At 43.5% G+C, this 17,050-nt stretch overlaps 1 protein-coding gene across 1 annotated transcript; it reads right to left on the reverse strand.

Moving 5' to 3' along the window:
- Window positions 1–787: 787 nt before the first annotated feature.
- On the reverse strand, window positions 788–16,750 carry LOC142564678 (mitochondrial carrier homolog 2-like). The gene is made up of 12 exons (XM_075675797.1): window positions 16,567–16,750; window positions 15,830–15,914; window positions 13,610–13,716; window positions 12,000–12,144; window positions 9,647–9,698; window positions 9,140–9,199; window positions 8,260–8,353; window positions 5,813–5,845; window positions 4,557–4,624; window positions 2,393–2,468; window positions 1,447–1,606; window positions 788–1,013 (listed from the first exon to the last, which is right to left on the reverse strand). Exons 1-11 carry the CDS (start codon window positions 16,729–16,731, stop codon window positions 1,490–1,492), a joined length of 1,002 nt encoding a protein of 333 aa, XP_075531912.1. The 5' UTR covers window positions 16,732–16,750; the 3' UTR covers window positions 788–1,013; window positions 1,447–1,489.
- Window positions 16,751–17,050: the final 300 nt, after the last annotated feature.

Raw genomic sequence — 17,050 nt, forward strand, 5'->3', positions numbered from 1 at the left:
AATTTGGGAGTCGGCGACGAATGATACGGTTTCATGCCACGTACGTTGCGGTATACAAATTAAACGAAGCCAGTCACACTTTCACGTGCAGTCCACTACCGCGGCTGATACCACCGCCCGCGAGCTCGCTCCGCTCCCCCTCTTTTCGTTTGCTCGCGCAGGAAGACGGCACTCGTGAAGCCACCATCTTTCTTTCCTCACCCTTGCACACCTTCACTCGCACCTAAAGCACACGTGCACGGCGCGTGATAGGATCTTGTCGGACTTGGACTTTACATGGAACATGATGCGGCTCCACTTCAGTGGTCGCTGTTGTCGCACAATTAGAGGGGTGCATTTGCAAACAGCCACTTATAACTAAATCATTTGACCATCTGCATCCGCGGATTTATTGCCTCGGCATTCCTTTGTGGCGGCAGTGAAATTGCGTTATACTGAAATGGCATACAAACACACTTTGTTATATAGAGGTTCTAAATGCATGGTGTTCTATACACAAGAGTATGAAAAGTTCTTTATATTGAGAATTTCGTTATATCGAGGTTTAACTGTGTGCGTGTATATATATATATATACATATACACACACACATATATATATATATATATACACACACGCAGATGAAAAAATTATTCCACAGAAAGCGTCACAAATCAAGTGTACTGTGATAGACATGGAGCAAAACTTGCGAGACCACACTACTTCCGTAGCTTTCCACAGCATTGCTTATGAAGCATGAAATAGGATATAGGTGCAACAACACAAATTTTTCAGGCATTGAAGAATGTGCAACAGCGAAACAGGTGAATGTTTAATTGGTAACAGAACAAGTAGGTGCTCGGCGCCTTCTCTGCCGAGACTAGACGACAACAGGACCGGCACTGCATGTCTAAATCTTGCGGGTGTCCTCCTTTTTTTTTTTTTGCAAGAGTCTTGTATAGCAGAACAAGCCTCTAGACTGCTGGCAGTCAACAATCCACTTTTCTAGCCTGCCATGGTAAGCTCAGTAAAACCTGAAAAATAAAAAGAATAAAATAAAAGGGGTTGGACAGTAACACAGGACAAGTGAGGTGAAAGAAAATTTTGAAGTAGAACTCGTCTATACATGACTGACAATGCAAGAGCATTTAAGTAAAGATTCGCCTAATGACTCTTAGGCAGATCAGCACACCCAGGGTTTCTGTTCAGGAACCAAGGGGCGTGGGGGCTGGTTCAGTTGACCCCTGGGGGAGGAGGCTGACCTTTATTTGCCAAAATGGAAAGACGTCATTGTAAGCAGACACACAGATGTTTGATCAGCATAAGGCATCCGACTCAGGAAAAAAATGCCAAATAAATAGCACACACAAAGCGACACCTGAGACTTACCATAAAATGCAATAGTGGTGCCTAAGATACTGTGGCGCCCTAAGCTAATGCATAGCAGTACGCAGCTCAGAGCCATACCTGCAGCCACATCCAAAAGTAAAGGCTTCTTGTTTCAGGCTCGTCAGCGGGATGCCAACAGCTTCGGTGAGCTCACTGGCCGCGGCACCCCGTTTTCGTCGACGATATACGGTCCCTGGTAGTACCTCCAGATGATGGCCGAACCCCGCTTCAGTTGGCCCTGCGAGTCGCAATTACAAGGTGGAACTTCCAGTGAGTTCTGTGTTAGCCTGCTATTAGCTCCAACTTTGTACACAAAAAAAGAAAAGACTCCTCATTGCTTTTAAACATACCAAGTAGACTGCTGTTGCCTGCTGCTGCTGATGACAAGTCAGAAATGGAGTAAGCATGACAAAATCGGCAGGAGCAGGGTGTTTTGCTGAGAGAGGACATCTGTTCAGACAGACGGCTGGACTAACAGCGCAGATTATGGGACAAGCGGTGTAGAAACATGACTGATGCATAGTTCATATGTACCTTGTCCCATCAACTGCAGTGTTTGCCATCTTTAACAAAGACTAAGTAGCCCAGCTTACAATTCATGGCTGAACTTGATAATTATTGACCGTTGGCTGTGCAGACGACAGCTATCTCTCCCTCTCATTACTAAATGAACCAGTCAAAAGTCAATGCTGTATTTTACAAAATGCAAGTGCAACCTTACTGCAAAAACTTCAGCGCTAATGAACCAGCAGGAATGAGAAACATCTTCTGTGAAGCTTGTGAGGGTACGTAGGTCATACTACTAATTGTGTTTTGGAAGCTCTCGAGGACAGACGTCCACACTGCTGCCCCTATAACCCACAGATCGATGGAAAGCAGCACATACAACAATCCGGGTACAAAAATATGCAGGGAAATATGCAAGAATTTTTGAGACATTAACTGCCTGAAACATTGAAATGTCAAGGTCTAGAAAAATAAATTAATCAATGCAATACAGAATGTTACTAAAAAGAGACTGTACCAGTCTGCTAAGATGCTGCCAGCATTCTGTCCAGCTCGGGTAGATGGGCATGTTCGGGGGCTTGCCTGCTTCGAGGCTGTAAGGCAAGCACATGCAACAGTGTTAACTCACTGACAAAGGACTTTTTAACTAGAGATGGGCACTGCTCGACTACGCTACTAAACCACAGCCAAGAAAGCCCCCAACCAGGGTTGGCAACTTCACAGAGTTTTTGTTCCCTTTAACAGCGTTGCCTTTTTGGAGCATTAGCGACGTTTTTAGCGATTTAAGCAGCCAGTAAATTGCCATGGTAAAATTTCTTCTGGAACTTCTAAGTTCAATAACTCACCCCCGTTTTATCACAAGGGAGAAACAAGCTGTGCCATTTGTTGCTGCTTTTAAAGACATGCCAAAAAGCTTATTGTTGAGACATCTGGGTGCATCAAAGCTGCTTTTCTACATAAAGTACAATCCCGAGATCTGATACGGTTTTAGAAAGTCGCGGGTTATTTTGCCTTTTCTTGTTCTGACTGGCGACTCAGCACCACGGGAGATAATGCAAGACTAGTTTAAAAAATAATAAGGAAGGCATGTAGGGAGAACAATGAAAACATTAAATCTTAAACTAAACAAGTCATCGTTATTATCATGACTCAGCGACTTTTCACTAAAAATGAAGTGCTTTGGGCCACAACTCGCCAACTTTGTCCAAAAAAAGGTAACCAACACTGACCGCGGCTTCAGAAAAACAGCACAAAGTGGGCAACATAAAGTGACACCAAAGGGACAAAGACAAGCATAGTTTTCACACAAGGTCTATGCAAACACATGGAAGATGACAGTTAATAAGGAGACACGACACTACTGCGCGTCTGCTGAGGTTTTTATGGCAAGTGATCAAACAAATACCATCATACAACATAAAAAGCATCATACCACCTGTTGTATGATGGTATTTATATAATATCACACGCATGAGAGGGAAAACTGTCATCGAACCAAATGTACCATGAGTCTAGATAGGAAGCCCATAAGGGTTTCTAAAAAAAGAAGAGCTTCACAGTTGAGGAAAAATTGTCTCGGTCAGTTACTCGAACCCGACACCAATGCCTTTCCGGAGTGGTCCCTCTGCCATCTGAGTTAACCAAGATCCTGATCCAGGAAAGGCATTATAGTCTGGGGCTTGAATAGCTGACCAGGATGAATTTTTCCTCAAGTGGAAATTCTTTTCTCTCAGAAACCCTTATGGGTTTCCTTCGTAGCCTTGTGCTACATTCGGGCGGACGACAATTTTCAATTTAATAACATATCTTCCACCTCGTGGGATTCCGCGGGACCGATTCACCAGTATCGCATGCAATAAACCCTCAGCTATTAGCAGGGCCACGGCCGCTGGATAAAAAGAAATGGTGCGGACTGCCACGCCAGGTGGGCCGCAATGGGAGCGAATGTGAAAGCCGTAGTTGCATTTTTGGCTGCTTGGCTGGGCCGAACGGCGCTACCTGCTGGGGATGGTATCCCAAGCACATTCCTCATGCCTTTTCTATGCCGAACCCAGACAACAGTCCCCAGCTGGTGGCGCCGCAGCAGACCATACCGTTTTCGATACACACGGCAGTGCTATGGCATCACTTGCTGTCCTGTGTGTCCTGGTTGTAATACACTGTACGGAATCACACTTTTATGTTGGAGAATCTAGACACGAATGAACTTTCGAGGTTCTCAAATGTGTTCACACGAGTGCACTGTAATAAAATTCTCCGTAAAGGACAACAGTTCTCCGTAAAAGACAACAAGACACATGGTATTGATCAGTTGCAGGCGGCTTATGGTGAAACAACATTGAACAGGTTTACAAGCTGCTGGCTTTCAAATTTGCACTGCATCAATTTCAAACCAATTAACTTCTGAAACGTCTCCGGCAGATTATCTGACGAGGAAATATAAAAGAAAACTGGCATTTTTATCATTATTTGTTTTGAACACATATACACAGTTAACAGGAAAGGGAAAGCGACGAGCAGGCTGGCGGCATTTTTATGTCACCCTCTGGCACGATGCATTCGACATTTTCAACACTGCTTCAGAAGTCTTCGCCAAGTTGTTAATCACCAATGCAACCTACCGTTAACTACATGGTTAATTACCACTGAGAGGTATCAAATAAAACACTTAGGACACCCACCTGCTTCCAGAAACGGCCATCACCGTTCCGACAAGGTAAAACGGGTACGTGACGGAGCTTGACAGGAACTGAAAAAAAGACAAAGATCGACATAGGAAAACCAAAATGTATTTTATACTTAACTTGCAGCATATCCCCGAAAATCTTAAATGCACGATTGAACATCCTCAAAATGCATAGTAGGTTACAAGGAATGCCGTAGCGTACATCTCCAGATTAATTTTAACCACCTGGGATTCTTGAAAGTGCATACAAATCTAAGTACACCAGCACTTTTGCATGTTACACCTGTTTGGAATGTGGTGGTGTCGTGGAGTCAAACCTACGACCTCATGGTCAGCAGCACAACGTTAAAAATGCCGCGGGTAATTATTTATTAATTTATTCAAAACACCCCTAAAGGCCCTCGAAGATTACATAGGGGGGGAGGGAGTACAGTAACATGGGAACCAGAATAGTTACAGAATAATAGTTTGATTAAAAGTGTGAGATATGAACAAGATCAGAATGTATCATATAACACATATTGCAGTATATAAACAGAAAAAAAAGCAATCACACATTTCAGAAAGACGAGACACAATGCTCCTTCAAGAATAGGACGCCATATGAATCTAGAATATGCAAGCTAGAATATCAGGCAACAAACTTGTGCTGAAAACCCCCAACATCCTTCAGCTTCAGCACAGGCAAACTATCTTTTCAAACTTGAAATCGCATTCTTAAAATGAACGATTAATTTATTTTTTTCCGGTGACTAGCCGACTGTCCTTAGCTAGAATCACATTGCATTTCTAAGTAGCTTACATGTAGTAGAGTTGAATGTTGCTACAATGAATTCACATCTGACAGAAGACACTTTTAATATCCGATATACATTATGAGCATTACATAATTGTTACAAGCTGTGATCAACAAGAAAATTTTTATTTACTTCACTACATCTGATATTCGTTATAAGCACATATTAGTTGCCATGCCTTGTTTATTATTTTTTACTTCGCCGAAAAATACTTTATATTAACTTCATTGTACTATATGATAATTTGTCATATCGATCTATCATGGTTCAATGAACTTTTAAGAAAAATCAAGACGACATCGCAAAGTAATGTAGCCTGTTCAGAACTCAAACTCCATGATCAAAATGAAACCCTCAGATATTCCTGGTACATGAAGTGCACAAAACAGCAGCAGTTACCTAACTCTTGAAATGTCACAAGGCAATAGTGGCTTGAGAAGGCTTGGATTCTTACCATTGTCGTTGCACTGACGTAACTTTGTAACGTCTGAAAAGAAAAATGAAATTATTTTGTAAGAGGGATCGTGAGGTGATAAGTAGGCATCTGCAAGATACAATTTAGCTAGATTGTTATGTGGAAGCATCCCTGCGATAAGTAGAACAAGAGGTAGACTTCTCAAGCTGTTACAGTAAATTTAAGATTAGCTGAAGCAGTGAGAGTTAATGGTTGTCCTCTTAGTCAGGACGAACAGGAACTGAACGGACACGCAAGAAATAATGACAACTACTGTTCAAGTCAAAATCTCCTCTGGCACCATTTTACTATTGACATAGTAGTTCTGCGAAAACCCACAAAGTGCAGAGAAGTAATGAATAAAGGGAAAATCAGACATCCACCCGTTCGTAGCAACTGCTACAAAGGAAACCCATACGGGTTCCTCGAAAGAAAAGCCTCATAGTTGAAGAAAAATTCGTCCTGCTCCGGGACTCGAACCCGGGACCACCGCCTTTCCGGGGCGGCCGCTCTACCATCTGAGCTAACCCGGCGGCTAGCAGATGGCAGGGTGAAGTCGAATTTGTCGGCTCAGATGGTAAAGCGGCTGCCCCGGAAAGGCGGTGGTCCCGGGTTCGAGTCCCGGACCAGGACGAATTTTTTTTCAACTATGAGGCTTTTCTTTCGAGGAACCCGTATGGGTTTCCTTTGTAGCAATTACTACGAACAGCTGGATGTCTGATTTTCCCTTTATTCACCATTTTACTATTGTCAGCTCAAATTATTGGCCAATTCTTTAACAGGCACGGCAAGGATTGCCGGCACTACAGCTTGTAAGTGGACCTCCCATAGGCACTAAGCAAAACACACACACACAAATAACCGAAGCATACTTGCCAAGGTTATTGTGCCACGCATCAATAATGCCTCTCAATAACGCCTTACGAAACTCGCTATAGCCTTAAGTAGCTTAATAATATCCATGGGGAGCTTCTAACGTTCCCTTGCTTCATCACTGCGGTCATGAGCAGTGCATACGCAATTGTTTCGTCCACTGTGTACTCCTACATCTTCCCGGCCACAACATTTATGGGGCACGACGCCCAATATAGATGTGAATTTCTTCTCGGTTAACGCATGGTGCCAATAGATCGCAAAAAATACTAGAAATTGCAACTCTTCATTCGAGGATGTACACACAGGCTCTGCAGGAATTCAGCTTTTTCGCTAATCCCGTGTCCCGTAATTGTGGTTGACTGTACAGTCAGTGTCACAGGTTTACGAAGCACGGGTGCCAAAAAAAAAGTTCAACTTCCGAACACTTTGTGCTTGTAGCCAATAAAACCTTGTAACGCAATGTTTTTAGCATAGTACTACAGTGAAACCTCTCACTCGGATGTCAAGGAACCGGAAAAGTGGCCTGGTTAACCTAGTGTCCAGTTATCGAATGGACTAAGAAAACAAAGAAATGCTTACTACCTCAGTATACCCTTATTTACTAAATAAATCCACTACCCTCACTAAATAGAAGCGAGGTTAGTGGATTCAGTAAATAAAGGTATGTTGATGTAGTAAACATTTGTGCTTCCCGTGGCGAGCGCATGCAACTTCCATGACAGTGCAACAGCGCCGCAAGACGAGCATCTTCTGAGCCAACGTGCTTTTTACTAAGCACCTCCCAATTATTTTTCCACTAGTGAGCTGGCAGACGAATAATCATCGATCACGATGCAGCTGGAAGGTTCGACGCCAGCATAAAGGCCACAGCAGAATTGTCTTTCATCCTCAACAGTTTCCATCGTTTTCATGACATTGCACGCCTAGCACAGGAAACAAAACCAGTGCCCGCTGCAATTGCTGCAGAGGAGTCCATGGGCACTATCGTCGCAACCACGAACAGCAACCAAGCGGTCTCGAAGGCACATGGCAAAAGCTATGCGGTGCACGGCACTACTATACGCAATAACAAGGTGTGAAACGCGCTTGTCATTCTTGCATGGGTTCCAGCTGATGACTGAGGCCATGTGGGCTCTGCTGCGCTGTTTTCGTTGGACGCTGGTGGCACCCTTGGCATCTGTGCTCATTTGCATAGCACGTTTTCAGCACTCCATGCTCACTACACTCTGGAGGATAGATAGTCTGAACTAGCTAATGCACGATCAAATACATCCAAATTAACGAGAGTTTAAATGCCATTAAGTAATTTGTATGTTTAATTCGTATGTAGGACCAGAGGCTTGAAGTGATTAGGTTTCACTGCAGTAGCACGTAGAAACCAAAAGTAAAAATGCGAGGCTCTGGAAATATTCAGCCTGCTTGCAGATCACGTGCATCAAACTTTTGAGGTCAGTAGCATTCACCCCATTGTTATGTCAATCTAAAGTTATCAAAATGTTCGACAAAGCTTGGAGTGATAAATACAAATACTTAGTTGGACAATCGGCAAGGTGGGAAGACGGAATAAACACCTTGTCTTGCACGACGTAGGCATTGATCACAAAGGATATCGTGTTGGCGAACCATATAGTCATGACCTCGCCAATCAACCTAGGTACAAGCCCACTGGAAGGAAGAAAAAAAAAACGTAAGTGGGGGGGGGGAGGCAGGAATATTAGGGGAAAAGAGACCCTTCACATAGAGTACATGTATGCACTTGGAATATATGAAAGACAAATACTATCCTAGCACTCTGAACATGGCCTTTTTCTATCTGTTAACCCCTTCAGATAGATACCAATTGATTATGCACACTGAAAACTTTTTCCTGCCCCACTTCTGGCACCTTCAAAAGCGTGATAAACGTACAGCTGCAGAATGGATTAAGAATTTACAATTCAGTGAGTGTGGTCACGTTTACACAACATGGACTTCATGCAAAGACCCTACAGGATCTTCACATATGAGAACGTCAACTATTTCATGTCTAGCATACTTGGAAAGCACCTACCCAGCTGCTTGAAAAATATGCCCAGTGTAAAGCACTGTGAAGAACAATGAAAGAAGTGAGCTTGCTATATTACAACATACTTGCATTGACAGCAAACCCCGCAGCCATTTTTCTTACAACTAGTCTTGCTAAGACACTTTACATATAACATTAAAACTTGAAGCACAGGTCCACTCAGAAGAGTTCAACCTGTATGCGACACATTTCAAATATATTATTTTTGTCGGCACTTCTGCTCCTGATGCACCCTCCTGGAGCGTGCAATTGTCCGCACAGTGCACGAAGTGAAGTTCCTAAATCCAGCAGTGTTCAAAAAAAACTTTACAATCACGATGGAACGAGAGCCAATTCCTACGGAATACCCAAGCCTCAACTGAGAATAAATAAACAAAAGTGTGTACCTAAAAAGGCCCAGGATTCCTTCCTCCCTGTATATGTCAACAACGGAAGTCAAGATTCCCCTGAAAGAGGCAAAACACACACACACACTTCACACCACAAAGCAAATTTGTGAAAGCAGTGCAAGTGAACGTGCGGCACTCTTTGACGCTACATCAGCCCATGCAACAAGCAGCAACACAGCAGACAACGAGCGAACAGGATTGAGTGCTAAAACGGTGCAGTGTCCCGATCCCTCGCGACCAAATTATGCATCGTGACATCACGACTCGCCCTCTTGGGAAACAAAACAGAAATTGGTTTGTAGAAAAGCTATTATAGTAAACTATTTTTAGGGTTCTGTGAGGCTTGCCAGGTAATTTTCCTGATGTTTTGAGTTCCAGGACCTTTCACTTAACACACACACACACACACACACACACACAAAATAATAAAACCTACAATTTAAAAGATGTCATGTCACTAACTCTTCAACGGATGCAAGCAAGGCTAGAAGGCGCGCTACTCACACGTATTTCTCTTCTCTCCCCACAAACTGGGCCATATATCGACAGCACACCACTGCAAGTCAAGTTGAAGCAGTGGTCAGTCGACAACATAAACAAGAAGCTTAAAAAAAATAGCAGACCAAAAGAAAAAGTAGCACACACTTTTGAACCCACATTAAAAAACAACATAAGAAAGTAGGCAAATGGCAATAAAGCTTAGTTTGGGCTCAGCGTGGGACTGATGCTACTTCTCTGGTGTTGTACAAGACAATTTCCAAAGAAACCTGGTGTCAACATACCTTTCTTGCTTGCAAGCACGCTATAAAAGGTTCCATAAGCGCAATTCTATGTGACAAGTACACTTTAAGAAAAGTTTTGCACTCTGTGGGGTTTATCTTGTCACACAACAACCGTCACCTGACTTGTCCGCATCTCCTTTAAAGGCAGTTGGATCTGCGTTGTGTGGATAGCCTTTGCTGGCTATTGGGTTTGAACCCTCATACTTTTCAAGGAAGTTTGGTAAAGTTTGGCTCGGCTTTGTTACATAGCTCACATGCCTGGTGGCTGAGCGTGATGCTGTGTAAAAGAAAAAAGAAAGCTGGGCATGTTAACACTATAGTTACTGCGTGAGGGTGCGCGGGGCATAGGTATTTGACGCTGTCAAAAGGGCTGATGGGTAGGGAGTTGTGCACATGGCAATTGGGAAATGGTTGGCCAGTAAATGCAGCTGTGGTGCATCCTTAAGTGTATCTAGGGATGCGTGTGTGTGATTGTGGAACTTTAATGACTGCACTTGGCGACGGGTTTCCTTTCCTCCGTGTTGTGACAAATGGCGAACCTCTCCAGATTGCTGGGATGGAAGTACAAACAGTGGTGCTCATGGCAATGTCTCCCAATGCTCTGTTTAACTGCTACATTCTGAAATGTTCCTCTGTTGTGCAGTATGTATTGGCAGGAAAAAGTGTCTAAATTTGCATAGTTCTGCGGACCTTTGCTCTAGCAGATAAAGCAGGAGCATAATGCAAGGGAGGTCAACACGGTTATGTCGAGCACAGTGTCACGTGATGATGCCCATGGCATTGCTGCTTGTTGTGCTGTCCCGGTATCCTGGCAAATCCAATAACATGGTAATGCTAATGCACCTACATTTATGCAAACCTCTCTGATGTCCTGAATTCTTTGTTGCGTGGTTTTGGGCACACTGCAGAACACACCTTTAAATTGGTAATTAAAAGGAGAACGCAAAAACTTTTGCAAATGTCGCAACTTAGGGACATCTATTGCATGTAAACCTGTGTACGGAAATGTTAGCAAAGACTGTGCTAGTAGTGCCACCTGCCAGGAAAAAATGTTAATAAATGCATGGAAATAAGATAATATTTTACTAATACTGGATGAATGAAAGACAAGTTCCCATGTTTCTTGAAAATGCATTGCCTAAAAAAAATTCAGAGTCTCATGTTCACTCTTTTGGCCATCAGGTGTTGATGCTGCTTGTTGCATGTTTAATTCGATAATTTTCTACGAAAATTACTAGAGGGAACTGTGGCGGTGTGATCATTCAGGTACCATGAGAATGATAGGTTGTTCGTGGCTTTGTCTGGAATTGTTTAATGTTCATGTTTGCGGCTTTGGAAATCCTCGTGGCATTATTTGTTCCATGTTATCTTTCTACATTTACAAGCAACCATACATTTCTTAAACACATTTTCATGTCTATAGGTAATCCTTACGTAACCTGTACGTGAATTGTTGCATTTACTAGGCAGTGTTCTGCTTGAAATGGTCAATTTGTAGAGGCACAAAGCTGTTTGAAGCCAGAAGGAAGAAGTTTGGGCAAACGCATGCAAAACCAACCATTCCCAGGCTAGTGCCACACTTGTAGCTCTCGTAGATGCTAGTGTCGAAATCCTCTCTTGTCATTTTCCTTTTCACTTTTTAGAAAGCTGACCCCTCCCAAGTTCCAACTTGCCTTCTATTACTACCGTTTCACAAGTAGCAGATACAGGCAACTTGTATACAGTCTGTATCAATATGAAAGAGAATGCCTAATCTGTGTTCACCGAGCGATTCTTGCAAGTATGTAGGGCGAAACCTGGATCACTGTTAGTTTTATATACGCTCTCAAAAATGTTCACACTTTTTGGGATCTATCTGGGTCATCGCCTGTCTTGCTTGCGTTTCCTTTCTTGAAGATTCTGTGCTCATTACTTTCATGTCTAGAATGCTGTGTCACGCTGATTGCATGCATGCCATTCGTGACGTGGAAGTACCGGGCACGCAGCGTTAACGCTCATTGTGCTTGTTCTCAGCAGCTTTGTTCTCGCCTGTGACTGAATGCAGCTGTCCCAAGCTCTGTACCAAGGTTCCTCACCGTTGAAAGGTTGGGACACGAAGATCGCGGCGCACTTGGCGGTCATGACTTTCAATGTGCGCTTGACGAAGTTGACAATGCGCTGCTCCTCGGTCACGGTCTCGTCATCTTCCTCGTCCTCGAACGACTGCACTTCGGGTAGCCTCTGTGAAAAGCCACAGAAACGAAACCCTCACACACACAAATACACACTACTAATTGCACCATCCCAATAGATTCATATGCAACATTAAATGCAACACTGCCAGCCTGTGAACTTTAAAATTTGTAACAATCACGTGGACACAACGCCAGAAAGGAGAAAGAACATGCCACATTTTTTTTTTTAAGCCTATGCTGAGCACATATTTACGATGCAGCCCACAGGCCGCAACAAATGTGGAGCACACGAGATTGACGTCGCAGTGACTTTTCTCCGACATTGCTGTTGCCAATTTTGGCAGCTATACGAATTTAGCTGCTTGACAGACAAGAAACTTGCTCGAAGCAAGTACCCAACATGGTGTACTTTCACCACCACAGGACTTCCAAGAGAGTGATCATAGACCGACAATCGAAACCTTTCTGGCAATCCTTCGTAAAACTTTGACGTGACATTCGTAACATCGTAGAACAAGCCCACACTGGAAAGCTTTGTGGAAAACTTGTGAGAGTTGGCAGGTATGAAAATGTAATTTCAAGCAATAGTAATGTTGTGAAAAGAATTCACAGATGGGAAAAAAGCATTCCTAGGAGTGGTGCGCTTCTGCATTGAAATTGGTAGTGCGACTAGCTTCTCGCATATGGAACTGGTTGCTTCAGATCTCTATGAGAGAGGCGCAGAGGTAAGTTTAACAGCAATTAAGTGCTACTGCGAGCATGAAAAGACTGCAATGGCAATAATGATAAAGACAGGTTACCACAAATAATGCACTTGTTTTCAGTGTATGGCTTTAAAGCTGACTTGCACGACTTTGGAAGTCGCAAGAGCACTCTGAAACAAATGTGACTTCAGTGACACTGTAAGGGCACTGAAATTTATAACTCAACTTAGATCCATAACTGCAACATTCTCTCACTTTCCCTGCTGCAGACTTCGTGGTGTTACTATAGGCTACACATTTAGTTTCTGATGCTCCAATCCAAAATCCAAGATATCGAAAGCAACATAGAGCATATTATACATTGAGCATTACAGGATTACACTCCTAAACACACACACACACAAGAGAGAGAGAAAGAGAGAGTCAGGACCGTATCTACTTCCAAACAATACTCATAATCTGTCTTGCTTGTGTTTTATTTCTTGAAAACTCTGTGCTCTCTGCTTTGCTTTCAGCAGTGCTATGTCGCTGCCCCTGCTGCAAAAGAAGTATGGTGGGCACACATGGCCACAGCAGACACTGCGTCTGCAATGCATGCTGCATCAGCCATGTGACCGGTTCAGGTCTCAGATGCATGCCCAGAATGAAAGTTAGTGCACCTCCGAGCTCTGAGCACCCTGAATGAACCGGGCGAATGCATTCCCAGAACTCAGTTGTGAGTAAATGAATGTGAAGCAGCCAGTCGAACCTACAATTAAGTGTCGCTCTGCAAGGCCGCTGTGCGGAACAGGCCAACCATCCACTCACCCGGTTCACCTCGGCGAACACGGCACCGCTGACCACATTTGCGCACAACCGGACACTCAGACCACGGTACAGTCCAGAGTAGCCGTCCACTTTTTTGATGTACTTCACTGAGAAAGAAGCAAGAGACAAAGACTATAGCACACAGAACTGTTTAATGTCCAGAGCTTCACACATTTAAAAAAAAAAAATGTTCTTCATGATAGCTATGCAATATGCTTTTGCCAAACTTCATCAGTCATATCAGAAACGAAACCCATTTGCTGCATGTTGCAGGATGCGGACACTGCAACTGATAAGAAACATGGGGGTTTGCTGATGGTATCATCACCTGTAGACAACAAAACAAACTAAAAAGCACTGTTGTCCCAAGTACAAACAAAAAATGTACGAGTGCACGGTAAGCAAAACTAAATAAACAGCATCTGGAATTGGAACCATCTTTTTTTTCAGCCAGATTCAACAATTTGAAAACTTGTTACAAGATGACGTCGCATCAAAGTGACAATGCATCAAGTTTCAATTGATCAGTAACTGGTAGAGCAAAAGTTAATCAACGCCCACAGCTTGATAACCAAGTATCAAAGCAATAAAGTGCTAACTTGGGTCAGTTGGTACACGTATGAAAAAAAAAATTAGTAACAGCGCAAAGAGCGGGACATGCAAATTGAGACAGGCGAAGCGCTGATGAGCTTTACACGATGCAGTGGCTAGAAGGTTCACACACACAGCGCTTCGTCTGTCTTAGTCTCTACGTCCCGATCTTCGAACTGCTACTCAGTTTCCCCCCCTCCCCCCCCCCAAATAAATATCGAAGCAATGTATTGGAACTGGTATGACTGAAAAAGTATCAAGAAGCATTAGTCTTTAAAAAGAAGCCTTGTAATTTTCTCAATCACCTTTCATAACATTTCAGTTCCTCACCATTTGTCATCTCTGATGCATAAAGATGTGTGCTAATGTGTCACTGAAGCCACTGTCAACGAGTACGCTAGGAACGAACCAGATGAAAATGATGTTTTGAGATCTGTACCAATCCCTTGTTTCCAATGAAATGCTGGCTTTGCAGAAAGTTCGTAGGCAGCCTTGAGCAAACAATACAAAATTTGATGCTACGCATGACTGAGGGCATTGTTTCATGTGGTTTGAATGACTAAAGGTTCCAGATTGAGCACTGTTGCCAGGTTCTTCTCAGTGGCTATGACACGAGCATTGTCTCAATTTATATTGTGGCCTATTTTTTCGCCATGCTTTGCAAGGACGTTCATGAGAGGATGGCTTTTGGCAACATCTTTCTTCTGCTGCTTAAATGCCTTCATAAATTTCTGTTCACCAACATGCAGTTGACCTGTCAGTAACCTGCACAGTTCCAAACAATATGTTTACCTGACCAGGCGGTATTCTAATTAACTCTATGGCAATGAGTTTGCTTTAACAGTTAAGCAGGAAATGTTTTACAGGCTTATTCACAATAACGGAAAGCAAGGAACACAGTAACCATAGTTGTGCCTGGCTGACCGTGTGTTTGAGTGTTGCATGTAATGCACTGGGCATGATTGAGATTGTTCAGGCTGACTTCATCAAAAGCATGAAGCACACATCGCTTAGCAACAGAAATTTACCAGTAGTCATGAAACTACAGATTCTGCGATTCCCAATTGTAGTCTACGAATACGGCAGTGTTCATGATAGTAGGTAGTGTCAAACGAGATGGTAACTTGTGATCTTGTAATAGCCCATAGTGCTTTTTTGTGTGTGTGTGCGGATTTCAGATTGCTTGGAGAGCGGTCTAGGTTTGTTTGAACGTGTTTCGCTTTATACATAATCTGCATAGCTGGAACACGCTCTGTTTGGGGCAAGCAACAAGGATTCAATACAATTACATAGAAAGATAGGAGACAAAAGACTGAGAGATTAAACTTTTGTTGACACTACATTGACCACAAGCAAACTTGCCTGCAGGGCAGCATTGGACATGGGTATGCCAGGGGCACCACGGCAGTTCATTTCTTTCTCCTAACATGTACTGGCTTCTTTTCTCGGTGCACACACTCTTTTGATAATGGCTTAACATTTAACGAACTTATTTTAAAATAAAGTTAGTTGATGGGAATGCTTTCACCAGTCCGTCTTCAAACGAACTGGCCGTCAAGTTTTATCCCCGCACAATTTTACAAAACGATAGAGGAATGAATTAATGCACACATACTGTTGACTACTCACTGTATTCAATAGCTCCTGGCAGTGCCAAGGCAGGCTTCCCAAAGAGGCGCCTTGTGGGCTTGGGTGGCAATGGTTCATGGCCAATCTAAAGTAAAAAAAAATAAAATAGACAATCATAAATGTAATGTACTGGTGGTGACACCGATATTTGCACTCCGGCAGTCTGCCAACTCTTGCTGGCTTGTGGTAAACCGCTAAAGCGTTACAATTTAAAAACAACACTTTTACCGGCCGATGCTTTCAGGACCTATTCGCAGACACGTTCAACTACACCAATACCAGTACGCGCAGAAAGCAGTGATGCGAAACTATCGGACCATCCCAAACGTCCTCCAGAGGACTTTGCGACGTTACAATCGCAGATGTCCTTCGCATATGAAGTGTTGCGTTTCTTTGACTAGCGATAGAGAGAAGCCGCAATGAAACGCTTTCTACGCTATCTGCATAACGCACGTGTCGGCCAAAACAACCGTTATAGAAAATAAGACCGAGGGTATAACAATCGCGAAAGGTGTGCCCAGTTCACCCAACTGTAAAGTCGTGACTATGGTTAAAAAGTTTTTCAGCACATCATACACACACCATTCGTTATTACCTACGTACCGTCAGAAACATGCTTGCCTAGACCTACAAAACGCGAAAGCAGTCACGATAACCGCAGTGACAGCACGGGCAATGTGCTCCGTTCACATTTTAGCGCCCGGCCCGGTCGCGCGGACAAGGGGGAAATAGCTCACCTGCACCAGGAACTTGACGTACTCTATGGGATACGCTAGGGCGGTTATCGTAGCCCTCCCCACGACGGCGTACCACAAGTTTTTCGCCGAGTCTGGGTCTTGAATCGGCGATAAGCGAGGCGACTGAGCTCGCGTTAGGTGCAGCTCCTCCGCCATTTTCCCCATTCAATGCTGCCGGTTGGATGCCGGCTTTGGCTAGCTTTGGCGCGAAATTAGACCCCCCTGTGTCCGCGTTCTACGGCAGAACGTCGTCTGCGCGACTTAAGCAGACGACGCTTTATATTTTCTCTGTATGGGTGGTGTAGTTAAGCTAATACCAGATACAATGAATATTGAATCGAACTTTTTTATTAGTAAACTTGTGCCCACAGAGCAAAATCGATGATAAAGTGACAACGATAATAACGGCGGACACGTTCGGCATACAGTCCTTGAACCTCCGGTCGATGCGATCCGTGTTTCCTCCATGCTAGAGCTTCAAGAT

The sequence above is a fragment of the Dermacentor variabilis genome, chromosome 11 (genome assembly GCF_050947875.1).
Source record: "Dermacentor variabilis isolate Ectoservices chromosome 11, ASM5094787v1, whole genome shotgun sequence".
In the NCBI taxonomy this organism is placed as follows: domain Eukaryota; kingdom Metazoa; phylum Arthropoda; class Arachnida; order Ixodida; family Ixodidae; genus Dermacentor; species Dermacentor variabilis.